General features: G+C 44.4%; 3 protein-coding genes across 3 annotated transcripts; 2 read left to right on the forward strand and 1 right to left on the reverse strand.

Moving 5' to 3' along the window:
• The first annotated feature begins 2,883 nt into the window (after positions 1 to 2,883).
• Positions 2,884 to 3,828, forward strand: LOC141027269 (protein FAR1-RELATED SEQUENCE 5-like). Its single transcript, XM_073504257.1, has one exon. The coding sequence runs from the start codon at positions 2,884 to 2,886 to the stop codon at positions 3,826 to 3,828; it is 945 nt and encodes a 314-aa protein (XP_073360358.1).
• An 18,548-nt stretch (positions 3,829 to 22,376) lies between these two features.
• Positions 22,377 to 24,192, forward strand: LOC123494770 (uncharacterized). Its single transcript, XM_045231128.2, has 4 exons — positions 22,377 to 22,497; positions 22,936 to 23,041; positions 23,134 to 23,583; positions 23,929 to 24,192. Exons 2-4 carry the CDS (start codon positions 22,937 to 22,939, stop codon positions 24,190 to 24,192), a joined length of 819 nt encoding a protein of 272 aa, XP_045087063.2. The 5' UTR covers positions 22,377 to 22,497; position 22,936.
• An 865-nt stretch (positions 24,193 to 25,057) lies between these two features.
• Positions 25,058 to 26,644, reverse strand: LOC109782759 (uncharacterized). Its single transcript, XM_020341374.1, has 3 exons — positions 26,545 to 26,644; positions 26,280 to 26,490; positions 25,058 to 25,484 (listed from the first exon to the last, which is right to left on the reverse strand). The coding sequence occupies exons 1-3, from the start codon at positions 26,642 to 26,644 to the stop codon at positions 25,058 to 25,060; spliced, it is 738 nt and encodes a 245-aa protein (XP_020196963.1).
• Positions 26,645 to 27,065: the final 421 nt, after the last annotated feature.

The raw sequence follows: 27,065 nt of genomic DNA on the forward strand, positions 1-27,065 counted from the left end.
ATATGACTCTGTTTGCCTCATCTGCAAACAGTTGAGTTGCCATGAAGTACTCGACACTTGTTTCTTCTGCACCACATTGAACCGCCAACATTTGACAACGAGTAATGCTCTCTTTAGTGCTGTTTGATCTCTCTTGCCTTGTCCTTTGCTTCCTGCCTTTTGTTTGCATATTCAGTGATCATCTCAGAAGTGTTATCACTATTGATACTGTTGATCAGCCCTGTCATTAGTTTCACCATTGGGCTCTTGTGTTTCTTGGCTGGGCTTGTTGCTGACTGTTCAGCGCCGCTGCTTCCCCTCTTCCTGCTGATGGTGCTCATTGGACTCTGCTCATATCCATCATTGGCAGCATCATATTCTTCTTCCTCTTCATCTATGGGCACATAAGCTGATGATCCATTAACTGCCACACCTTGGAATAGCTCTATAAGCATATCCAAATACTCAGGATTGCCAGCCTTGAATTTTCTGACATCTGGTCTTTCCTGCAGCATTAGTTAGGTAATTAGGACAAGGCTAACTAATGTAATCAACTGTGAGCAATTCAACTGTAATTTGCTGAATGATGTACCTTAATTTTTGTGGTCCACCACTCATTTGATGCGGTTATAGCCCCGTCTCCAGTTCGGCCACAACCACTTTGCTGCACCAACCACGCCCAAGCGCTATAGAAGCTCTTGAGTTTAGTTAAACAATTTTTGAATTGCTTGGTAGTATGAAGGAGTCCGGCGCGTTCATAAAATTTTGTCTTCATATTATTGTAGGCTCTAGTTGTCCAAGCACCATTCACACAGTGCCCATCCCTAGCTTCCTCACAGGCAATGTTACAAAATATAGTAATATTCTCGTCTGTCCATTCAGCCTTCGCAATGTTTTTCTAAACAAAAAATAAAAAATACACAATTCAAACAAATTGGGTGGTGAATTCCGTATACAAATATATTCGGTGGTGAATTCCATATACAAATTTAACTATTTCTATTTACAAAATTATGATCACAGAAGGTGCTTTTATATACGGTACGCTAAATCTGACAACAATTTCTAAAGTCTTCTACACCCAGTTACAAAAAGAAGATGAAATGTGGTGTACATAGTTGCATATAAATCTATAGCATTGATAAATATTATACGCTAAATGACCTGGTCAATCCCTTAAAAAGAATTGCATAAGTGGCATGAAAATCTTTTACTAGCAAGAACACATGGACATGAATTTGCACAACTCAGAAATTTACCTCTCCAAAAACACAGTTGTCGTCTCCATCTTCAAATCCTTCACTGTCGTCGACATCTTGTGAAGGCACAGCAGATGACGACGCACGTTGCCGGCATGCAACTTGAGAGATGGAGAATCCCCGTCCTGCGACGCCTATGCTGCCGGCCGATGAGGCCCTACGAGCTCGACCTACACCGCGTCCAGTGCCCTGGGGCACGGACCTCCCACACCCTCTGACGCCTCCGTCACCAACAGCTGCGCCCGGGGCGACGAACGGACGCATGGGAGAGCCGGATCCGCCTCCAATGTTCAGAGACCGGGCGCGGCCTCCTCCGCCCTGGGACATGGACCTCCCACGACCAAGTCCAATCCGAGGAAGACCATGACCGGCCGACTCACCACGGAGGAGTTGCTGGTACGAGCCCAAGTCGGGGTAGTCGTCGACGTTGCTGTTCAGATCGAAGAAGCCCATGCCCCTCCCCAAATTTCCGCCCGCGGATGAGCCCTGTGAAGCCTGGTGATGGGAGGGGACCTGAGAGAAGAAGTGAAGACCATCGTCTTCATCGCCGTCCATGGCGGCGGCGGCTCCGGGCAATGGAGGCGGGGCACAGGCCGGAGACTGGAGGTGCGGTGCGGGGGCGGGGAGCGGCGGCGACTGGAGGTGCGGTGCGGGGGCGGGGAGCGGCGGCGACTGGAGGTGCTGTGCGGGGGCGGGGAGCGGCGGCGACTGGAGGTGCGGCGTGGAGGCGGGGAGCGGCGGCGACTCTGCTGTGCGGGGCGGGGCAGGGAGCGGGAGCGGTGTGGATAAGGTGAGGCGCGATGGGGGGCAGGGCAGGAAAAAGTCTCAAAAAGACTCTATAAGAGGGACTTCTTCTTTTTAGTCCCAAATGCCTAGTTTAGTCCCTAAAAGTCTCTCCCGTTTGGTAAAAAAGTCTCTAAGAGGGACTTTTTCTAGTCCCTAAACAAAAAAGTCCCTGGAAACAAATACCCCTTATATTTCCATACAGAGGGAGTATGATGATATACCTTTTATCCTAGAGTTGTTTTACGGTGATTGGGTTAGTACTCGGAGTACTTAGCAGTACTTACATCTCTGATCACGTCTGATTTTTATTAGCCGTCCGATCTTGCGGGGAATTAAACTTGATTAAATTTAATATGTTAATTGCGATAAGGGCATAATGGTCCAGGGGGAAATATCTTTTCTTAAACCGATCACCTGAGGACCAGATCCATGTCTACTCGATCCAGATCAGAATCCTCCTCCGATCTATTCGTCGCCGCTCCTGACCTTCTCCGTCCTCGACCTGCCCGGTGAGAGGAATAAATTCATCGTCCTCGTCCTCCACCCAACCAACCCCAGCCCCCCCCACGCCGTCACCGAAGAAGAAGAAGGCCGGATCTGCGCCGGCTGAATCGGCGGCGACGGCGGCGGGCGATCCCATCTCTTCACGCGTACCAGGTATGAATCCAGTTTATTAGAGTCATCATCCATGCTAGGATAGTACTTGTTGGACGTTGATGATTGGTTTACCTCACATGTCAAACGAGCAAAGTCTTTTCCATGCACTTGTCTTTGCCTATGAGCTATTTTACACCTGCAACATTGATAAACAGAAAGATGTTGATGATTGGTTTCCCTCACATGTCATATGCAGGAAGACATGGCGTATGCAAGTGATGAGAGTATGTTCGAGTATCTAAATGTTGTCAGCAAGATGTTTGATAGTGAGGCTGAAGGCTATGAATTCTACAACAAATATGCTCTTGAAAAAGGTTTTAGTGTGAGGAAAAGCTACGTTGAGTGGGATGGATCCAACAAATACATAATTTTAAGGAAAATTGTGTGTAGTCGTCAAGGGTTTCGCGAAGAGAAGCACATGAAAAGAAAGATGGAAGATAGAAAGAGGAGGCCACGAAGTTTAACTCGTGTTGGGTGTAATGCTAAATTGGTCATTACGAGACAGGAGGAAACCGGTCGGTGGTTTGTCAAGGATTTCATCGATGAGCACAGCCATCCTCTAGCCCCACGGGATCTTTCCTGTCTGCTGCGTTCGCACAGACGAATTAGCGATGAGCAGAAAGCGGACATTGCGGACATGGAAAAATGTGGGATCCGCAAATACCGTATTATGGATATTTTGTGCTTTCAATATGGTGGATTTGATAAGGTTGGATGCATAAAGAGGGACATTTATAATTTCTGCCATGCTAATAAGCAGGAGACAATCAGTGCCGGTGATGCTAATACGGTGATCATGCACATGATGGCGAGGCGAGAGCGAGATGTGGATTTTTTCTTCAAGTACTTGGTAGACGAGCATGGCCATCTGAAGGGACTGTTCTGGGCTGATAGTCAATCGCGACTTGACTACGAGGCTTTCGGAGACGTCATTGTTTTTGATAGCACATACAGAACCAACAAATACAATCTGCCATTCGTGCCGTTTGTCGGGTTGAATCACCACCGGAGCACTGTCATTTTTGGCTGTGGTATAATTTCTCATGAAACAAGCCAGGCATACGAGTGGATGTTGCGGACCTTTTCTGATTGCATGGCACAGAAGCATCCGATATATGTGATCACAGATGGGGACCTTGCAATGTAGAGAGCAATCAGGGTGGTCTGGCCAGACTCAAACCATAGACTATGTATATGGCACATTCAGCAGAACATTGTATGCCATCTGCATGATGACGACGTAAAGGAGGAATTCAGATCTTTCATTTATGATACTTCTTCCATTGAAGAGCATGAGATAGAATGGATATACTTCTTACAAAGGAATAAAGTAACCAGTGAGGAGTCTTGGCTGCATTAGATGTATCAAATGAGAAAGTTGTGGTGTGCTCCATATCTTGAGGGGCGTTGTTTCCTAGGATTGAGCAGCAATCAGAGGAGTGAGAGCTTGAACTCTGTGCTACATATGCATCTTGAGGGTAAGATGTCGTTGTTTGAAATGCTAGAGCACTATGAGCGTTGCCTTGCGTCGCGACGGACTAACGAAGCTCTCCATGACGTCGAAGCCTTGCAGTCCGTTCCATTTATAGAGGAAAATGCTTCGCCGCTTGAGAAACAGGCCGCAACAGTTTTCACACCTAGTGTCTTTAAGATGGTCTTATGGAGCATAGATGCTGTCAGCAAATGTCAGATCAGAGAGATACTAGATGGATCAGAAGATTCCACTTGTGTTGTGTCCAAGCAGGAAAGAATGGATAAAAAGTTTGGAGTGCGCATTGAAGAGCAAGGAGGTCTTTTGCACAGGGTGAGTTGTTCTTGCCATAAGCTGGAATGCGCAGGCACACCATGTTCCCACATTTTTTACATATTGGGGATTTTAAAACAAACAATTCTGCCCAGTTGTTGCGTTCCCACTAGGTGGACTATGAATGCAAAATGTGCATACGCACCTACCAGAAAAAACCAGATGTATGACTATTCGGTAAGCCTGCAGAGGTACCGCGAGTTGCGGAATTGTAGTCACGCCGCAAGTTTCAAGGCATGCCACTCTGATGAGGACTATCACCGTCTAATTATGCTTTTGCAAGCACAACATCATGGCAAGCAATCAAGTTTTGAACAAGCTGACAGCAAGGAGTCAACTAATGCTCAGCATAACAACATTAGGTTTGGCCCGTTGATGCCGTACTCGGAGAAAGTTGATAAGGTTCTGGATCCCGTGCATGTGCCAGGCCGAGGTGCATCGAAGAAAAGGCTGCAGGCAAAGACAAAGAAGTCAAGATCACAGAATATCTGTGGCTATTGCAAGAATCCTGGTCACAATCGACGTAAATGCGCTAAATTGCTAGAGGTACGAAATATGTTCATATTTATTTTTTGCATGTGTTTTACTCATAATTGATGTCCATGTGATTTATTCTATTCTTCTGTGTAGGATCTCGAGGCTAAACTGTGATGTCTACATACAGCATGAACCGACGATGAGCCAGAGAAAGTCGTGTGCCATTCAGCTTTGTGTGACGTGGTCTTTACATTCTATTTCATCGTGACAGTAATTTAGTGAAGTGCGGTTGTACTGCCATGTTACTGTATTAGTTTGACATCTTTCGTTTCCATTTTCTGTGTGTATCATTTGATGTCCAACTTTAAGAATGATGATGTATTTTGAACAGGAATAAGGGCTAGCATGGAGCACTTGTTATTGTCGAGTAGAATAATTTTTGTGATGTATTTCTGCACGCACGCACGGCCGCCAGACGGATCTCCCGCGCGATCCCACGGTCTACATGGCTCATGCATGGCAGGCCGTTTTCCTACGTAGACCCAAACACCGGCCCATCCGAGGTTGCAGCTCCGGACGGCCCACGTCACGTACGATCTCGCGCGTTGTTCTCGTGTAACTAAAAATAGTCCCACCTCGCCCCTCGACCAGCTCCTTTACCTGCTTAAATACCTTCATCGAGGTGATTTTAGCAAGCGTTGGTCCTCATTGTAGGATGAATATGATTCTTCACCCTTACTATGGTTGTCATGCATATTCATAATCATCATGCATATTCTTCATTTAGAGATCATTAATGACTGACGTATTTTTTAAATAAGCGGGGCCCAGTGGGGTGTGCTTGGAAATATTTGAGAAACCTCCATGCACGTTCATCTTCGCTGCATGCAAATCGGGCGGCAGCCGCTGTGCCAGCAGTTGTCAAGGCCTTGATGAATCACTATTCACATGCAGGTCCCCGACTCTTGCATGCAGGTGCCTGGTTTTTGCATGAAGGTCCTTGGGTCGCATCATTGGTTGAGGAAGTATCTCTAGAGTGTTTCGAACTGACATTGCCCAGGGCATAAAAAATTCAAAAAAATACAAAACCTTGGAAACCTAGCATTGTTTGTGCTAGAGATCATGTGTGCCAAAATTGAGGTGATTTGGAGGTGGTCGAAAAATGCCCGCATTCCGGAGGGACCATTTGGTCTAACTTAAGCTAGTTTTTGAAAAAAGGTGAATTTTTCCACCGCCTCCAAATCACCCAAATTTTCTTGTACATGGTGACACACATGTGCCAAACATGTCTATGAAAGAAATTTTGAAAACAATTATTTTACAATGCCCCCTTGAGGCATAGACCGATGTTTTCAGCAGTCAGTCTAGAGGGCATTATAAATTCAAAAAAATTCAAAAAATACAAAAACTTGGAAACCTAGCATTGTTTGTGCAAGAGATCATGTGTGCCAAAATTGAGGTGATTTGGAGGTGGTCGAAAAAATGCCCGCATTCCGGAGGGACCATTTGGTCTTAAATTAAGCCAGTTTTTGAAAAAAGGTGAATTTTTCCACCGCCTCCAAATCACCCAAATTTTCTTGTACATGGTGACACACATGTGCCAAACATGTCTATGAAAGAAATTTTTGAAAAAATTTATTTTACAATGCCCCCTTGAGGCATAGACCGATGTTTTCAGCAGTCAGTCTAGAGGGCATTATAAATTCAAAAAAATTCAAAAAATACAAAAACTTGGAAACCTAGCATTGTTTGTGCAAGAGATCATGTGTGCCAAAATTGAGGTGATTTGGAGGTGGTCGAAAAAATGCCCGCATTCCGGAGGGACCATTTGGTCTTTTAACTTAAGCCAGTTTTTGAAAAAAGGTGAATTTTTCCACCGCCTCCAAATCACCCAAATTTTCTTGTACATGGTGACACACATGTGCCAAACATGTCTATGAAAGAAATTTTTGAAAAACATTATTTTACAATGCCCCCTTGAGGCATAGACCGATGTTTTCAGCAGTCAGTCTAGAGGGCATTATAAATTCAAAAAATTCAAAAAAATTCAAAAAAATACAAAAAAATACAAAAACTTGGAAACCTAGCATTGTTTGTGCAAGAGATCATGTGTGCCAAAATTGAGGTGATTTGGAGGTGGTCGAAAAAATGCCCGCATTCCGGAGGGACCATTTGGTCTTAAATTAAGCCAGTTTTTGAAAAAAGGTGAATTTTTCCACCGCCTCCAAATCACCCAAATTTTCTTGTACATGGTGACACACATGTGCCAAACATGTCTATGTAAGAAATTTTTGAAAAAAATTATTTTACAATGCCCCCTTGAGGCATAGACCGATGTTTTCAGCAGTCAGTCTAGAGGGCATTATAAATTCAAAAAAGTACAAAAACTTGGAAACCTAGCATTGTTTGTGCAAGAGATCATGTGTGCCAAAATTGAGGTGATTTGGAGGTGGTCGAAAAAATGCCCGCATTCCGGAGGGACCATTTGGTCTTATAACTTAAGCCAGTTTTTGAGAAAAAAAGTGAATTTTTCCACCGCCTCCAAATCACCCAAATTTTCTTGTACATGGTGACACACATGTGCCAAACATATCTATGAAAGAAATTTTTGAAAAAAATTATTTTACAATGCCCCCTTGAGGCATAGACCGATGTTTTCAGCAGTCAGTCTAGAGGGCATTATAAATTCAAAAAAATTCAAAAAATACAAAAACTTGGAAACCTAGCATTGTTTGTGCAAGAGATCATGTGTGCCAAAATTGAGGTGATTTGGAGGTGGTCGAAAAAATGCCCGCATTCCGGAGGGACCATTTGGTCTTTTAACTTAAGCCAGTTTTTGAAAAAAGGTGAATTTTTCCACCGCCTCCAAATCACCCAAATTTTCTTGTACATGGTGACACACATGTGCCAAACATGTCTATGAAAGAAATTTTTGAAAAACATTATTTTACAATGCCCCCTTGAGGCATAGACCGATGTTTTCAGCAGTCAGTCTAGAGGGCATTATAAATTCAAAAAATTCAAAAAAATTCAAAAAAATACAAAAAAATACAAAAACTTGGAAACCTAGCATTGTTTGTGCAAGAGATCATGTGTGCCAAAATTGAGGTGATTTGGAGGTAGTCGAAAAAATGCCCGCATTCCGGAGGGACCATTTGGTCTTAAATTAAGCCAGTTTTTGAAAAAAGGTGAATTTTTCCACCGCCTCCAAATCACCCAAATTTTCTTGTACATGGTGACACACATGTGCCAAACATGTCTATGTAAGAAATTTTTGAAAAAAATTATTTTACAATGCCCCCTTGAGGCATAGACCGATGTTTTCAGCAGTCAGTCTAGAGGGCATTATAAATTCAAAAAAGTACAAAAACTTGGAAACCTAGCATTGTTTGTGCAAGAGATCATGTGTGCCAAAATTGAGGTGATTTGGAGGTGGTCGAAAAAATGCCCGCATTCCGGAGGGACCATTTGGTCTTATAACTTAAGCCAGTTTTTGAGAAAAAAAGTGAATTTTTCCACCGCCTCCAAATCACCCAAATTTTCTTGTACATGGTGACACACATGTGCCAAACATATCTATGAAAGAAATTTTTGAAAAAAATTATTTTACAATGCCCCCTTGAGGCATAGACCGATGTTTTCAGCAGTCAGTCTAAAGGGCATTATAAATTCAAAAAAATTCAAAAAAATACAAAAACTTGGAAACCTAGTATTGTTTGTGGAAGAGATCATGTGTGCAACATGTCTATGAAAGAAATTTTTGAAAACAATTATTTTACAATGTCCCCTTGAGGTATAGACCGACGTTTTGAGCATTAAATCAGGGTGTGTACAACTCTAGTTTGTTCTTGCCAAAATGCAGCATTATGGATAGGCTGCAATGGAAATAATGGTGACAAATGAAAAAAATGAAATAGACAAAAAAAGCCCGCCTACTTGCCCGCTTTCAAAATTCAACGGCCTGCATACGACTAGTAACCCAATCATTTATTGGGCCAGGATGCAGAGGCCCGCCAGATTGTGAAACAGGTAGCAAGTAGGCCCCACAGGGCAGGGACGGAGACGGTTAGGCAATGTGCTGCCCGCTTTAGAAAGGAACTTGAGAGGGAAAGCTCAGCCCGCTATATAAACCGGTGCTAGCTCCCCTCGCTCGGCGAGGCGGGACTGAACTCCCTGCACCCCTGGGATGTGCCCGGCGCGAAGCTCGCTTGGGCCTAATTCGGGTGGGCCGTCCCACGCCAGCCTCACCCGCTGGGTCGCTGGATGGACCGTTGGGCCATCTCGTTGTCTGCGCCTGAGGCCTGCATGCATGGGAAGGGCGGCGACGTGGGTTTGCATGCGCGGGTGGCGGACGTGCATGCATGCGAGTGAGCCGATTAAAACCTTGTTTTCACACTTTTCGATTCAATGTGGCAATTAAAACCTTGGTTTCACACTTTTTTGATCCACCCGCATGTATTCAACGTGGCAATTAAAGCCTTGGTTTCACACTTTTTTGATCCACCCGCATCTATTCAACGTGGCAATTAAAGTGGCATATGGATCGTTCGACGCGGCTAGTTTGAACGTAAGCGCGGTCGGTTCCCTTCCCTTCCCCTTTCCCTATTTAAACCACCAGCCCTCACCTTCTGCACACATCCATTTGCGCCGCCCTTCTCTTCTCCCCCAAACCCAGAGCACTCTCTGAGCGAGCCGCGAGGATGTAGTACAACGGCCCCACCTACCGGCTCCCACCGACCGTGCCGGAGAGACAGTATCCGGCCGGCGTCGTCGTGGAGAGCACGCTTCGCGTGTGGGCGTTCTCACGCTGGAGGGGTGCAAGGGGCTTTGCCCAGTGGTTCCTCCGTGCGGGCTTCGCCCACCTCCCGGCGGGCTCGCCGGTGATGTTCCGACTGGATGATGTGCGTCCAAACTCCTGGTCTCCGCCGATAGGGCTCACCGTCACCTTCACCAACAGATTTGATGCATACTACCTCCTCGGCAAGGTGTTTTGGTGTGGATGCGAATTCATCGCATTCACAACCCACAACATCTTCACAAACTTCGACTGCGTCTTCCCCACCCGCGACGGTATGCACACCCTCCCCTACTACATCGGCGAGGACGGGATGGAGAGGAGCACTGGAGAGGAGGCGCAGTGAAGATGGTGGTGAAGGCCCGGTCTCGTCAGCTTGTCTTGCCCTAGCGTGTTAGGGCAAGTTTTTTATCTTTTAAATATTTCTATTAAATCATGTTGTTGGTTCTACCGTCAACTTTATCTATCCGAACTATGTTATGATTTCTACCCGTCTATTTGATATGTTGTTGGTTATCTGTGTTTTGCTTGCTATTTCTATCTTCTTCCCTTGATATTTCTATCTTATTTGACGTCAAAACCAGCAAGTATTGGGGTTAGCTCAGATTTCACGCGGCCCACGGGGGTGTGCTTGCGCGCTTGATGGAAAAAGTTGGTGTCATTCAACTTAGCCGTCCGGGTAGCAGGGGATGTTCCGTCTGGGAAGACGGATTTTTTCGGCATGCTTGAAATGGACCCAAATTTTTTTTGAAACCCTTGTACCAACATGACAAGCATCCATGCCAACTGGAAATTGTTTTGCGACGTTGTATGGTTTTGTAGGCTATAATGATTACACGTGTAGATGAAAGGCACGAAAAAACAGTTTCAACAAAGACAACATAAATGATTTTTTACAAGTTTTATAGATGGAAACTTCTTTAGATGCAATGCCATCTCACAAACAACTCAGAAACAACTGTATGATTGATCATAAAACACATGCATTGTTGTTCAAAGAACTGTCTCATGAATAAATTGTACCATAATTGCGAACATAGTGTGAAACGGAAAAAATGTTTGTTTGCAACAAAATAATCCTGGTTTGAAGCTTAAACTGGTTGAAAAACAATTGAGCCTACTCCATATGGTCTTCTGCACTGCCAAAATCCAGCGACCTCTTGCGTTGCGACGTTGGAGATTGTGCCGGGCTTGGCGATGACCCATGTGCTTCAATCTTTTTCTCTTTAACATCAATGTAACCATACAACTGAAGTTGTTCTTGTTCTTTCTCCGCCAACTCTCTAGCAAGACCCTCCATTTCTTGGATTCTCACTTGCTGTAGAAAACCATAGGAATTGTATTAGGAAGAACTTAAAAATGACGTAGCCATAAACTAGATGCATGTAACATGTAAAATTTGAACCTCTGGATCAATGTCATCCTCGGGAAAACAACCCGTAGTTCTATTGTACACAATGTACATGTGAGATGTCTTGCTGCCATTCAGATCAGAAAGCATTTTTTCTACATCATCTGGTCCTGCAATCAAGAACATTCCTTCTGGCAGCTTCCACGCAGACCAGGGTAAGAAGTAGTACAGTTCTGCTCCCAGTTTGCAAGCAAAAGTATCTCTCATTTCACTCATAATGAGATCGTAGGTCACTTTGGCGGGTTCAAAAATTCTGACTTCTGCCGGGTGTTCATCAAAGTATGCTCTCGGGACATGTGACATCTCATCATCCCTACTAACAAAAAATTCCATGACTAGCACCTAGTATCTCACATCAGAGTTAATACATTCAATGAGTAAAGGGGCAAACATAATTTTTTATGTGCATAGCAACATTGCGGTGTTGTTACCTGCTTTTGTGGAATGTATCCTTCATGTGGAGTGACTGGGGATTGTGCCATCTCAAACCTTCTCACCTTGTTATGTGGAATGTATCCTTCATGTGGTGTGACTGGGACTCTGCCATCACACGTTTCTTATCCTGCGTATGAAACGTCGACAGTGGGTTTACACACAAATTTTAAAAGGTCATACCATATCTTGGGTATGGCATCGTTGCGAGGTACTTACAAGGGGAGAATTGAAGATATGTTGTTGGGGTGGAGTGATGTGGCATTGAACGGGTGACTCTATCGCAATGTCTCGAGTGGATGGCGACTGTGCCGTCTCATGATGCTTAGCCTACATACAATCGCCGACATAAGGTTGCCACAAATTGAAGATGTTTGTATCATAGAATACGTAGGTCCTTAATGTATTCAATCAGTGCAAGATACTTACAGGGGGAGAAAAATTGAAGACATGTTGTCGGGGTGGCCGTGAGATCGCACGGGCTTCTAACATATGTCCTTCCAAACGGACCTTCTCCAGCATGGCCTTATAATCCATGTCCGACCGCTCCTGTAGCAGCTTGCTGTCCATATCCGAACGTGCCTGCAACACATAGGCATCCATCCTGACTCGCTCTGTCTGTATAATACTGTCCACAAGCTTCCGGTCCTTCTGCAACGTTTGATGCATTTCCTTGTAGCCAAGGAAAAACTTTTTTTCCATGTCCTCACAGTCCCGCTTATACTTTTCTTCAATCTCAAGACGCATCTTCGCCTTCTTACGGGAAAACTCCTCACGCTCCTCCTTTATCATCCTGTCCACGTATGAACGTTCTTTTTTGAGTTTCTTATCTACCTCAGCGCGATCCTTTTGCACCTTCAAGTCGATCTCCCGGCGCGCTTCATGCAAAGACTTGTCGTACTCCGCATGGTTGTTATGCGCCTCTGAGACCATGGTCCCTACAACAACACATATACCCATAGTATGAAAACTGTATCCACAACCTCATCCAACTAATTCCTAACAATACCACCGAGAAAATATATTCATAACCAGTTCGTACGAACAACTACTACAAACTATCAATCAAAAAGCTCTTGCATGACATCCTGTACTCCAATTACACCAGAACTACTCAACTATGGCAAAGGCTGTATTTTCTAATCTCTTCGGAAATGACTTCTTGGTCGAATCAATGGAAAAAATAATCAGCACTTCAATCGAAGATGGGAGGAGCCGTGGAGGAGACCTTTTTAATCCGGCGTCGGCGTGGTCGCTTGAGAAGCGATGGCGCGATCCCGGCGATGGCTATGTGAGGAGAAACAAGGTAGATGGGGGTGGTTAGGATAGGGTTGATATGCAGTAGAATGGGAAAGTATATATCCGTGATTGTAGGGTTAATTAGTTATTTTGAAGTAATGCGCTTCGATGCAAGTTTTTTTTAACGAGCACGATCTTTTGGGGGCTTCCAAAACATGTGCACTGACCGTGGGTCCAACCACATATCACAGAAGCCGGAGCCATCGCCGTGCCCGTGCCAACCCGCGGCCCACCATTGCCTCCCTTTCCCTTGCCCCACCAAATTGTTATTCTTCTCCGGCGATGAAGCCTGCCATCGCCGGCGGACGGTGAGAGACGAGAGATGTCCATGTCCAGTTCGGCCTCTCCGTCATCATGGCCGCGGTATGGTTCACTACCGATGACCAGATGCCCCGACTGCCCACGCATCGCGCCACTGAAGCGTTTGACAACCATATCGGACAAGAATGGAAACCATGGGCGGGAATTTGTGAAATGCGAGAGCAAACCAGAAGCGGGGAAGGTTAAATCTATGTTCTGTTGTGTCTTTTTGCTATGAATTCTGACCCCAGATTTATTTATATTTCCTCGGAATTGGTATTTAGGGTTTCCCTTCCCTTTTTCAGAAGCTGAAAACATGCAAGCATTTTGAGTGGCTGGATGAATACGTTGAGAGGCTTCAAACGGATGGCTTAATTGATTTGAGGCACGGGGCAACCCTAGAGGTAGATCTGCCATCGGCGGTGGATAATAAGGGCTATGCCAATGTTCCTCCGATGGTGGCGGATGCGGAACTCAAGGTGGAATTGAAGAAGATCAACAAGAACTTAAGGCAGTTGATCGATCTGAAGAAGCACGCAAATCTGATGGCCGCGGGATTTTATTTTTCAATAATTGTTGTGGGATTTGTTTACTTGTTGATCATCAGTCGTTAGTAGTTGTTAACAAATTATTTCAGTCAGCTTCTGTATAAGCAATGTCATGTGTGCTTAATGCCTTGTATGACCAGACAAAGGAAAAGCTCATTTGAAATATATTGGAAAGGACAAATAAAATTGAAAACTGATTTCTTGTTTCCAAAATAAAATTTGTAACTTATTGTTCTCTAAAAAAGGAAGAGCAATAAATTCCTTCCAAGAATTTCCAGAAATAATTGTCAACCCATTTTCGTTGGTAATTACGTGATATGTTTGGCGCAATTAGTGGCTAACTGGTTTTTTTGGAGGAATAGTGGCTACTTGGTTTGATACATGCCAAACGTTACGTTCAGATTAGTTGCATTATTTCGTTCATTTTTTACCCAAAAAATCTATACAAAGTGTTAATTGGACAATGTGAACAATGTGGCACGAAGGTTGTCGGCCGAGCCAGTGGATGGACCGGATCGATGGTACCGGATGGAATCCATTGTAAACCAACCCTAAACCCAAAAAACCAAAAAACCCTGAACCCTAACCCCCCCCCCCCCCCCGCACACACACACAAAACCGTAAAAACATTCAAAATTTTGCCCCACATGGAAACCATTATGCATGCATTCTGTATGGGGTCATGGGATGCCATGAAGAAAGTTTGGGATCATTAGTACATGTACACAGAAGTACGATCTCTGACACGCGCATTTCTGGTCCCTGTACATGTACATGTAAACCAACCCAACATCGATCCGGTTCAGTGGATGGATGCATACTCTATGTGGCACGAAGTATGTCGGTCGAGCCAGTCGACGGAACAGATCGATGCTACCGGAGGGATTCCATTGTAGACCAACGCTCGACCTATGTCCGGTTTGTGTGATAGGTCCACTGTAAGACAAACATAGTTCCGTCAACCCTAAAATCGTAAACACTGATAACCCTAACCCCCCCACTAAACCGTAACAACATTCAAAATTTTGCCCCACATGGAAACCATTATGCATGCATTCTCTATGGGGTCATGGGATGCCATGAAGAAAGTTTGGGATTATACACGCAAGTACGATCTCTGACACGCGCATTTCCGGCCTAGCATGTCAACACCCCGAAAGCACTAGCTGGGTTCCTCACCTGTATGAAACCAACCCAACATCGATCCGGTCCAGTGGATGGATGCATGCTCTATGTGATGAAGTTTGTCGGCCGAGCCAGTCAACGGACCGGATCGATGCTACCGGGGGGAATCCATTGTAGACCAACGCTCCACCAATGTCCGGTGTGTGTGCTACGTCCACTGTAAGACAAACATAGTTCCGTCGACCCTAAAACCCTTAAACCCTAAACCCTAATAACCCTAACCCCCCCACTAAACCGTAAAAACATTCAAAATTTTGCCCCACATGGAAACCATTATGCATGCATTCTCTATGTGGTCATGGGATGCCATTAAGAAAGTTTGGGATCATTAGTACATGTACACGCAAGTACGATCTCTGACACGCGCATTTCCGGGCTTGCATGTCAACACTAAACCCTAAACCCTAAACCCTGATAACCCTACCCCCCCACTAAACCCTAAACCCTGAACCCTAATAACCCTAACCCCCCCACTAAACCCTGAACCCCTAAACCCCTAAACCCTAATAACCCTAAACCCCTAAACCACTAAACGAGTTGACAAGATTTTCTTATTTTTTATATCATTTATCCAAATCTCACATAACTCACGCGGCCCACCCCTCCCTAAATCCCGCGATTACAACTCCGCATTCTAACCACCCGGGCCGTCCGCACCTCCGACGATCGCTGCAAGATCAGATCGGAGACGTCGGTCGCCCACGGAATACAGGAGTCGGTGGCCACCACTCGCCGCCCACCGCCAACGTGATCTGAGGGGTCGGACGTCAGTGTTCTTCTCGCCGCCTCCTCCTCGCGTGAACGCGCCGTTTTTCCTTTGCGTCGTCGACCACGCTATACCAGCACTTGTAGTTTGCGACACACTAACCTCCGCGATCTACTCGGCGGCACCGTCTCCGAGAGAAGGTATTACCTGATCGTAACTCTTTATAATCGTTGTCGGGCGCTCCTTTAGTAGTTGAACCCTCATAGGTTTTGCACCCAAATAGGTTCTGTGCTTAAACCCATAAGTGGATCATATGTTAAATGACCCAGTTAATTTTGTTAAAATTAATTCGCTGCTAATTTTGTTATGTATTTTCCAATTTTGTTCAGATTAATTGAGCCGGATTTTATCATTGCATATGAGCCAGTAATGTCAGTTTCAGATACGAACCTTCATAATGGAGAAAAGCCAATTACCGATGCGGTAAGTAATTGACTGTTTGTGTACAATCGTTTCGTACACATAATTCATGTGTACTCAGTATAATTTAATGGCATGTAACAGGAACTCGGAGAAAAGCATGGTCATATGAAGTTAGTATGCTCACAGACAAGGTTCGGAAAAACCATGAAACTGTTGTCACCAGACCACAAAAAGTACATCATATCAGAAACCAGTCTTGGTGGTCTAACCCAGATGCATGAAGTGACTCTACGGCGCATAATGTTGGTTAGACTAGCCAAGAGCATAGATATGGACACCCAATCCATTACCATCGGAAAAACGCCAATTCCTATAACAAAAGAGGACGTGCAGTGTATATTTGGCATTCCGATAGAAGGGGAGGATATAGAGCCACATCTGGAAATGCAAACCGACACAGAATTGTTTACCGCCTGTGCAAACAATGGGCAAATTTTGATTTCTGACCTTGAAACGGCGATCCGAGCTTCCAAAGCCCCAGACGGCGATTTCCTGAGACGGTTCATTCTGTACGCAATTGGTACTGTTCTAGCACCAACAGCACAACATTATGTGGACTCGAAATTTCTCAACCTTGTTACAGATCTTCAAAACCTTCGGAAATTTAACTGGGGATGTTTCACACTTAATCACTTCTTCAAGTCCGTTCACAAGTTTAGAAATCGAGATCACGTAAATCTACAAGGAAATCTAATTCTGCTCCAGGTTAGTGCTAGATCACTACTTAATGTCCTTTAATTATTGTTCTGTTGCATATCTGTATGGTGATGAACTAATTTATTGTGTAGTATTGGTACTGGGAGCACGTGCGTAGTGGCCGATTGATGTATGCTTCTAGACCCCCTCCATTGATCGCACGATGGGACGAAATGACGGCTACTTTAAGAAGCGATGCTTACGACAAAGGAGGTCTTCATAACGGGCTGGTCCTATCTACAATTGAACTTTCTATATCCGATTTTTTATTTGGTACTAATGGTTCATTATATTTTATAAAAAAAGGTTGTCATGGAAATTTGTGCTCCTCAACGACCGTCTGAGAATTCTAATAATTTTCCAAGAAAAAATGATGAACATGTGCATCAACATGATTCGTATCGAGCACCATCACAAGGACAACAATTTAGTAGCCAGCAAGTATGTACTCCAAAGACTATTTGTTTTTGCAATATCACAAATAGGTGTCATGGAACCTCATTCATTTAGCTATTGTTATCAACGGGGTTTTATTTTGTTTACACAGATTGACATGGTAGTTGAAGCCATGAATGCACGCTTAGCTGATCATGAAAAGAAGGTAGGCAGGAAGTTAATGGAAATTGAGCACAGATTTGATGTCAAATACCAGACGCTAGGTGAAGACTTGATCGACATGAAGACTAAAACTGGCACTAATCCTAGGTTGTCGAAGGCCGAGGACGAAATTAAATACTTAAGGAGGGAACTACATGTATGTCATACTGTGCATTTTGTATTTTGTATGAATATGTTCCTTCATGTTCATTATTGTTTGCATTGTTACAGGAATTAAAATACGAATTTACAAGCAACCGACAATCAGTGTCACAGAAAGGAGGCGTGCAGGTGATCTTTATGGCCCAACACGTTAATATCTAAAAGTAACAAACTAATGATGAACTACCTTTGTTCTTTGTAGGATTAAGTCAATGTGTGCAATTCATCCCTGACAGGAACTCCTAGGGCTAGCCAATTCACGGCAGGGACTTCGACTACACCAAGTGCAAGACATGTGACGGAAAACAATGAGAAACCACAATTAACTCCGATGAAGCCTGTCTTTGGTAATGATTACAAGTTCACGGATGAGGACATAGAGACAGCCGTTTACATCCGCGGAACATACGACCCTGTTGAAATAGCTAGAATCGGAGACATTACCCTCACAGCGGAAAAACTGAAGCGAAATTTGGACGACAAATACATTTATGGTGATGTAAGCCCATTATACTCTAGTCTACATCATTACTGCAACAACTTTCTTATTATTGTATGATTGAAAATTTGGCAGGTTATTATGGCATATGCTCGCATTAGCCAAATTGAGAATGATACTATCTCAATCATATCCCCTGAAGAAACCGAAAAGCTGTTACAAATGAAGGGGGTGGTTCCTGTTGGACGTGCACCCTCATGGTTAGCTCGTGTAGCAGAAAAATTTGTAGGGCGCCGAAAGGTACATGTTTTCCTCACTTTCATATTTTATGTACACACTGTACACGACAAATTTCGGTTCTCAACCCAACCCAAATTTTACTGCAGGTGCACGTCCCACCGAATGTACACCAAAACCATTGGATGCTAATGATGTTTAATTTTGACAAAAAAGAAATTCAGACTCTGAACTCCATGAATTATCATTGCGAGAAGACCAAGGAAGATTCTCTTGTAAGTGTTCTCTTGCTGCCTCTTTTGATCCGCATGGCACATGAGCTCCCAAAGTAGCGTAACCCTATGTATAACTCGTCGTACCCTAGGTGGACTCGATTCAGTTCTGCATCGACGAAGCTGTCAAGAATGGGTTGATATCACCAGCTAAGAACATCAATTTTGCCGAATGGACCAAAAAACGCTATGAGAACATACCACAACAGACCGATGGGTACGCATGGCCTCATAAATTATTATTTGCCTACACGAATAAGATTACTGATCTTTAACTAAACATCGCAGGACTTCCTGTGCGGTTTGGACACTGCAGTACATGTTGTCATGGAACGGGGATGAAATGACCGATATTTTCAACCAGGTAATTGAATGCCTAATTTACATTTGTACTTTGTTTAGCTTGAAAGCTATGCTGACGTAAGTGTCGGTTATCAAATATAGGCAAGGATAGATATTTTCAGGTGGAAAATATGTACAGCCTTACTGCATTCAAATTGCAACGCGCTTCGTCTCGAATCATATAAGTTCCCCATAACGGTTAGTGCTACATCAAGAATATATCATTTATTTCATAAGTCTCATGATTAGAACTAACGCAACACTCTCTCTTATACAGAAGGAGGTGTACGATGCCCAGCAAGCAGTTCTACCTGATGGTTCAGAAGACGACGTACAATTAGTCAACAATCCTGATGGTTCCAACGAACCCGACACATCCAACTCCCAGAAGGATACCGGTGCACCCAACTCCCCCAAAAGTGGTGCACCCAACTCCCCAAAAAGGAAGAGAGCACGTGGACTCCCGAGAAAGCTAGTCGATCCCGGGGAAGCAGCAAAAACAAAGAGTCTTAAAGAACTGAAACTTAAATTTGACAGCAAGACCATAGCCAACCAAGTGTCTTCGTTACCATCACGGTCACGCAGAGAGCATAAACCAGCACCAGCTTTATTGAGCCCATTCAAACACAAATAGGTAGCATCAATTGATAAATGCTCATGCTCATGCTCTACTTTTAGCATCATTTCATACACGTTTAGTTCTTATCAGAAAGTGGAAATAGGTACTTTTGGCAATCATGAGCATCCTCTACTTATAGCAATATCTAATGCATCATCAGTACAAAGCTTGATTTGGCAATAGGTGGAATCAGAAATCATTTGCATGCTTTAATTTTGTGAAGCTATAATCATGCTAAGTTATACACTAAACGTAATCATGCCAAGCTATAACTACCATAGTCATAAACCAGGCTTTTCTTAAGCACAGGTGCTTATTTGTACAGGGTAGACGCATAACTAGGCGTCTCTCCTCTAGAAATAGGCACCGGTGCTTCAGAAAAACCCTATTTATTTATCTAAGCACCACCCTAAGCATCTAGCATTGTACAAGGCTTAACATGCATCACCAAAATAGTATTAACAACTTGGAACACTAAACCAGAGTAGCAGCAAACTCTTAAGATAAATGGCATAGGTTCAGACACACCATAGGACATCCGTTTTAGAGTCGAACAACAAAGAAACATAGATAACATAGGAGGACACGGCGGTCCTGGGGCAGTAGCAGCACTCTAGCAGCACATCACTTCTCTCCCTTCTTCAATGGAGGTTGTAGGGCTCATTGACTTTGACAATCTCGAGGAAGCGTGCGTAGGCCGCATGTTTAGCCAGAGTACTGGCCTTATGGTTCTTAGCATGTCCATTGCCAGTGCTGAAGGCATGCTGGATCATGCCATCTATGCCGCCACGGATCACCTTGCAACAGAAAGGGCACCCAATCTTGCCAAAGAAACGGTACTTGATCTTGCCAGCAATCAGATGCCTCAGGGTGTAGCGGCTCTTGCTGTGCCTGCTGTCCACGTCGTCGTCATCCTCCTGTGAATTAGTGAATTAGTACACATAGAAGAACTCAGCTAATCTATTATGGTACATTGCCTTAAGTACAATGTTTTGAAAGTACACATGTGTAACATGGCAACTATCTATTTGCTAGAAATAAGGCGTATGTGCACATACATAATTGAGGCAAAGAAATTGACATGCATAAATATGGACGGTGGAATAGTTGCATTTATAGATTAGTGCACAAGTAGTACATAATTAACACATGAAAGACTTCATGAACTGGCTTGGTTTAATGATATTTGATACTTGTTACAGGTGTAATTCTGATTGGAATCAGAAAAATGGCTTCATTATACTCCTCCATGTTTCACACAAGGGGGGTTTGTTCTATCTACTGGAATGAAGAAACCATTATTCTTTCTGACAGCGGCAATACTGCTTCTCCAACATTGTTAGACCCTGATAAGTTTCAGAAGGAAATTGGTAAAGGAGCTATGGGGTGTCTCACTGCTCATATTGATGAGAGATGTGGCTGTGATCATCTAGATAATATACTGGGAAAAATTGGCTACATGAAATGTTTTGATTTTGTGTCAGCCCATAATTATTAAGGGAGCAATCACTTCCTTTGCAAAATGGAAATCTGTACAGAATTTGCAAATGGATCATCTATGAACATGTGTGCAAACTGATCATCTATGAACATGTGTGCAAATTAATTCATCTACATAAACTAAAATGAATCAGGAACTGCAGCATTTGTCACTGTCCTGGGGAAGCCAATGGAGAATCCTGCCATATATCCGTTGTTTAACCCACTTTTTTCATTAATGTATCCCTGCCATGAACATTTTCTTGTATTTGGGTTCATTACCCCACTTCTTTCATTAATGTATCCCCTGTGAAACTTATGCTCATCTAGTTAACAAGACAAACCCCAATGCCATGAAAAAAAACAGAGTATCTGCTGGAATCAGAATGTGAATCAGATTTAAAATTCCACATCCAACATGAAGATCTATGCTACATCCCTACAATCCTACATACGTACAACTAGCACGCCCTAATGAATTTGATGCTCATCTAGTTAACAAGAAAAACCTCGATGCCATGAAAAAAACCAGAGTATCTGCTGGAATCAGATATAAAAATCCAGATCCAACATGAAGATCTATGCTAAATCCCTACAATCCTACATATGTACAACTAGCACGCCCAAGTGAAATTGATGCTCATCTAGTTAACAAGAAAAACCCCAATGTCATGAAAAAACAGAGCAAAAAACAGAGTACTACCTCAGATAGCTCGTCGATGGCATCCTCATCGAAGTCGCTGCCCTTCCTGCAATCTACGTCGAACTCCTTTATGGCGTTCTCCTCGTAGAGCTCTTCGATTTCGTCATGCACCTTGCGCTTAAGCCTTCTCATCTCCTCCTCCAGATCTTCCCCGACCTTCTGCTTGCCGACGGGTGCCTCCACGGCTGCGATGGCAGCGGGAGCAGGCACAACGGTCGCTGCACCGCCAGCTTTCACCGCTACGGCGGACTCAGCCGCTCCACCCACGGCTGCAGCCACGGCAGCAGACTGCTATGCTCCGATGGTTGCGTCCGGCTCGTCCGCCGCATCTTCACGCCCGCGTTTCATCATCGGTCGAAGACAGGAGGAGGGAGGCGTAGGAAGGGAGGAGGGTGGTGAGGAAGGAGGAGAGGGTGGTGAGGTGGTGAGGAAGGAAGAGAGGGTGGTTAGGTTCGGCAGAGGACGAGGGTTTTCTACCCGATTTGGGGAAGAAATGCACTACTCCTGCCTATTGGAGTTACCGAGAAGCCGCGGGTACCGATTTGACTTGACACACCCACCCGGCCGTCCCCATTCCACGTGGGGACATGGCGGTCGTGCACGCGGTCGTGCACCTCCTGCGGTTTGCCATCAATTGCTATCGGTCTCACAAGTGGGTCCCCTTGTCATCCACACAACCACGCGACCACATGTACCACATTTTTCTTTCTCCCCGTCTCGACCACTCCACATCTTTCTTTCTCCCCTTCTCGACCAGCGCCGCCGCCGCCGCCATCTCCCGACGACCCCTCTCTTCGCTGCCGGTGCGCGGCCGCCGCCAACTCCGGCAAGTACGTGAGATCTCCCCTCTTCTTCCCTTCCCCAACCGCGTCTCCCTACGGAGGCGGATCTGAGCCGATTGGCTGTTGCCGGCCGGATCTCTCGATGTCATGTCTGATCTAGATCCAAAAGTTGAAAACGGTTTGGACTGGGTTGGATGACGAGCATGTATAGTTTGGTTTGGTTTAGATTCTAAATGAAAATATCTGATTGGTTTGGTTTTGATGTGTGCCGTGGATTGGACTGGTTTTAGTTTGGATGCCGAACTATTCCCAGGTTTAGATGAGACGGGCATTGCCATTGTCATTGGCATTGCTTTATTACGTAGATGATAGTAAATAGATTGATTAGCCATTGCCAGTATAGGTTATCACTATGATTTATTATATGTATGATCTTTGTATTGTACTATGTACAATTCAACTTAGAGTTCAACATGTTCTGTGTAGAATGGAGGAAGCACCATGTGGACGCTGCAACTCACGGTGCCGGACCAGCCTTTCTACTGCCACGCTGTTCGGCATCTACTTCCAGCCTTCTTTTGTTGTTGCAGCGGTAACAATTTATATGAACCTTCTGACAGTACATTCTTTTTTTGCTATTTCCACTAATGTATTGTGTCTGTTATTTGTTTTTATCTTACACAGATCGTACCATGCAATGTGAGATTGGCATTCAATGATCTCATCGGAGACACCGTGACCTTCGACGCTCTTGGGGGGCCATACACTATGCAGGTCGAGAAGGGGCGAAAGATAACCCAGATAGGAGGAGATGATTGGGATTGTTTCATCGCCCGCATGCGTCTTAGTGGGGGTGAATTGATCAGCTTCTCCTTCAGAAGAGATAGGCCCAGGATTTCTGTTATCTATCTAAATTTGATTCCGGATAGTGAGGATGAAGTTCATGAGGAGGAAGATGGTGCTGATTCAGATGATGATGAGAACCCACTTGTTGAATACCTGTATGCCCAAGGACTCAGACTGGGTGACGAGGAAATCGGCAACCTCTGGGACATGCTTCCGCTACGTGAAGACTACCTAGGGAAGCCATTCGTGACCCGCCTCACAAGGACGAATGTTAAACGGCATATCATGGTATGTTACTTAGTGTGGTAATTACATGATATGCATGCTTAGTTAGTGTAGTAGTTCATATGATATGCATGTTGTAGTACTGTGATGAGAGGCCTAGTTTAGAATTCATTTAGTGAAGAATTTTATGACATGCATGTAGTGTAGTAATATGCGATGATATGCTTAGTGTACGCAGTAATCTAATGATATGCCTAATTACTGTAGTAATTTGATGCTTGGCGTATAGTGTAGTGATGTGATGATATATATGCTCAGTGCTGAATCCAATGATATATGTGTCTTGAAGTGTATGCTTTGTTGATAATTGCACGTGACATGATCATATATCATGTCAACTGTTTTCAGAAATTACCTAAGAGGTTACTTGATAGCTGTGGCATCGACCCGGACGAAGAAGGCATGGCTGCTGGACTACGCCTTACCAGAACGGGCTCCATCACCAGCTGTGCCTATGCAGTGGACACGGACAGTCGCACTGTCTTGAGAAGGGCAGGGTGGAAGAAGTTCCTTCGTGGCAACAATCTTCGGGTAGGACAGGCCATCCTACTCACTGTTGCGAACACCAGTCGCCATGACTTGAGGATGATGATCACCATCCACCTCATTTAGAACTTGTTATGTTAGCTCTTGTTTGCGAGTACTTGTCGTGTATTACCGTACCTATATCTACTCATATCTAGGTACTATTGCTTGTGATGGATTGCAACTATTATTAACTGGTAACTAATGCTCTACTAGCTATGATTATTCCACTGTGTGATGTTTTATAGACTGTAGTGTGACATGGTAACTGTTATATATGGTAGAGTCTGGTCTCTAAGACCTTGTACAATGCAAGGTGCTTAGGGATGTACTTAGATAAATAAAGCGGTTTTTTCTGAAGCACCAGTGCCTATTTCTACAGGAGAGACGCCTAGTTAAGCGTCTACCTTGTACAAATAAGCACCGGTGCTTAAGGAAAATCTGGTTTATTTCTCTAAGCACCTCTCCTAAGCACCCTGCATTGTACAAGGCCTAATTGGACCGACATGTTGAACTAGTATCGATGGTAGAGGCTAGCTGCCACAAAGTTCCATTCACAAGCTACTATGAATTTGAAATAATGCATAAACAAAATACGAAGCTTTTCTTAAGCACAGGTGCTTATTTGTACAGGGTAGACGCTTAACTAGGCGTCTCTCCTATAGAAATAGGCACCAGTGCTTCAGAAAAACCATGTTTATTTTTCTAAGCACCACCGTACGCATCAAGCATTGTACAAGGCTTATCATGCATCACCAAAATAGTACTAACAACTTGGAACACTAAACCAGAGTAGCAGCAAACTCTTAAGATAAACGGCAGATCAACCACCGCACAGCATAAGTTCAGACACACCATAGGACATAAGTTCAGACACACCAAACAACAAAGAAACATTGATATCATAAAAGGACACTACGCTAGCAACTTGAAGGCAGACTTTGATCTCTCTTCATGCCGCGTAGTGGCAGTGGTAGTAGGGGTCAGCCTCCTGTGCTTCTGAAATTTCCACACCTGATTTGATGTTGTCTATTATCTTCCAAGCCTTGTAGGTGGCGTACGCATCCTTCGCTGCGTACTCGATGAGGTATTCTGGCAGCGGGCTGATCCCCCACAGTTTATGGTCTTCGGTCCTGTTGATCTTCTTCTTCATGTTTTGGTACAATGGGTGGATGACGCTGGCTGCAACATCAGCCAAGGAGTCGTACTGCTTCTTTCTGCCGGCATATGGAACTCTATAGTTTTTCTGAATGTCGATGTACTTTTCGGGGTTGATCTCCAAACCAGACATCTTCAGCATCTGTTTGTCATTATGAATGCTGAAACCGGCAAAGGTGAACAACTTCTTCTCCTGGAGGAAGCTCTTGAGGCGCTTGGGCCTTCAAGGGGAGAGACATATTGAAGATTAGTAGTAATTTTGAAGATTTAGGAGTTGTTTGGTTTGTGACTAAGTTTGCCAAAGATTGCCACACCTAAGGTTAGGCAAGTTTGACCAACTTAGGTGTGTGTTTGGTTCAAGCCACACCTTAGGCAAGCCACACTTGGGTCCCACATGGCATACACACAAAAAGTGTGGCAAGATTCCCTTAGGCTTGCCAACTTGTGGCCCTCATTTTGATGAACTAACCTTAGGCAAACTTGGCAAAAAATTGTGGCAAAGTGTGACAATGCTAGTGCTGGAACCAAACAATACGAGTGATGAATGCATGAAGTACATGATGTTATTTCTCTTTTTGGATCATACAGTTGAAAATAACACTACAGCAAACTACTTCACTACATCAACTTCAGAAACAACTTTTAATACATCTAGTCCAGTGCATCCACACCGGTATACACAACACTAATGCATCAATATCAGAAAATACACTAGTATATCAGAAACTACACTAGTAGACACAACACTAATACATCTAGTCCAGTGCATCAACTTCAGAAAATAACACTAATCCACAGCGGTAGACACAACACTAATGCATCAAGATCAGAAACTACACTAGTATATCAAGTTTGGTAATTAATCTGGTGTAAGATTTTAAGATACTAATCCAGTGCATCAGCGTAAAAATCTATGCCAGTGCATGTACTTGAGAAACCACACTAGTGCGTCCACTTCACAATCTACACTAGTACATGTAGTTGAGAAACTAGGGTATATGAGTAGGATGGCTCACCATTTTGTGGCCGCAACGATGTGGTAGACCAGGCAGAGTTCATCCACGCATAACTGCAGAACTGCTGCGTACTGCGGAGGTTCTTCATCCCTGGTATACTCCACATCAACGCCGACGAATCTAGGATACCTGCCGACGGCTTTCATGAAGAGCCTCGTGAGCATTTCGTTGGCAGTGTCTGGATTGCTGGTGCAGACGACCTCCAGCGTCTCTTTGCCGTGGAGTTACACCTTGTCAAGTTTGGTGGTGTAGTCGCGCTTCTCACCGGGGACCTGAACGTCGTCTTCCTTGATGCTCTGCTCTTCCTTGATGCTCTGGTCGGACGTCTCGCCACAGTGACGCTTGGTAGACGGCTCCTCCGCCATTGCCCTTCTCCAGCGACGGCGGTTTTGAGACAGAGACGGTGGTTGCAGTTTGTGGAGTAGATGGACGTGGTTCGCATAATGAGGGAGGAATGGAGGAGAAGGTGCCTTTTTGAGTTCTGGGGGAGGCGGTTCGTCGCGTGAGGGAGGCGCTCGTCGTTATCGTGATCGTGGGGGTCGTGGGGCTCGTGCTGTTCGTGTTCCATTCTGTAACCACCCACGGGCCTGCATCGTGGCCCATATCACTGGGTTTGTAGTCGTATGCAGGCCGTGGTGTGTGAGAAAACTCATGTTAGGTAGGTGGGCTTTTCTCCTCCTTCACCCGGCGGCCGTGATGTAAACATGAGAAGCAAGTTTGCTAAGGTTGTAAACGGACCCAATATTTTTCTACATCTTTGTATCAACATGAAAAGCAATCATGACT

The sequence above is a fragment of the Aegilops tauschii genome, chromosome 1 (assembly GCF_002575655.3).
Source record: "Aegilops tauschii subsp. strangulata cultivar AL8/78 chromosome 1, Aet v6.0, whole genome shotgun sequence".
Taxonomy (NCBI): domain Eukaryota; kingdom Viridiplantae; phylum Streptophyta; class Magnoliopsida; order Poales; family Poaceae; genus Aegilops; species Aegilops tauschii.

Coding starts and splice junctions, on each gene's coding strand:
- LOC141027269 (XM_073504257.1), top strand. CDS start 2,884: ATGGCGTATGCAAGTGATGAGAGTATGTTCGAGTATCTAAATGTTGTC.
- LOC123494770 (XM_045231128.2), top strand. CDS start 22,937: ATGGAGGAAGCACCATGTGGACGCTGCAACTCACGGTGCCGGACCAGC. Junction 23,042..23,133: donor CTTCTTTTGTTGTTGCAGCG/GTAACAATTTAT, acceptor TATCTTACACAG/ATCGTACCATGCAATGTGAG. Junction 23,584..23,928: donor ATGTTAAACGGCATATCATG/GTATGTTACTTA, acceptor AACTGTTTTCAG/AAATTACCTAAGAGGTTACT.
- LOC109782759 (XM_020341374.1), bottom strand. CDS start 26,644: ATGGCGGAGGAGCCGTCTACCAAGCGTCACTGTGGCGAGACGTCCGAC. Junction 26,491..26,544: donor AGACGACGTTCAGGTCCCCG/GTGAGAAGCGCG, acceptor TCCACGGCAAAG/AGACGCTGGAGGTCGTCTGC. Junction 25,485..26,279: donor ATCGTTGCGGCCACAAAATG/GTGAGCCATCCT, acceptor CTCCCCTTGAAG/GCCCAAGCGCCTCAAGAGCT.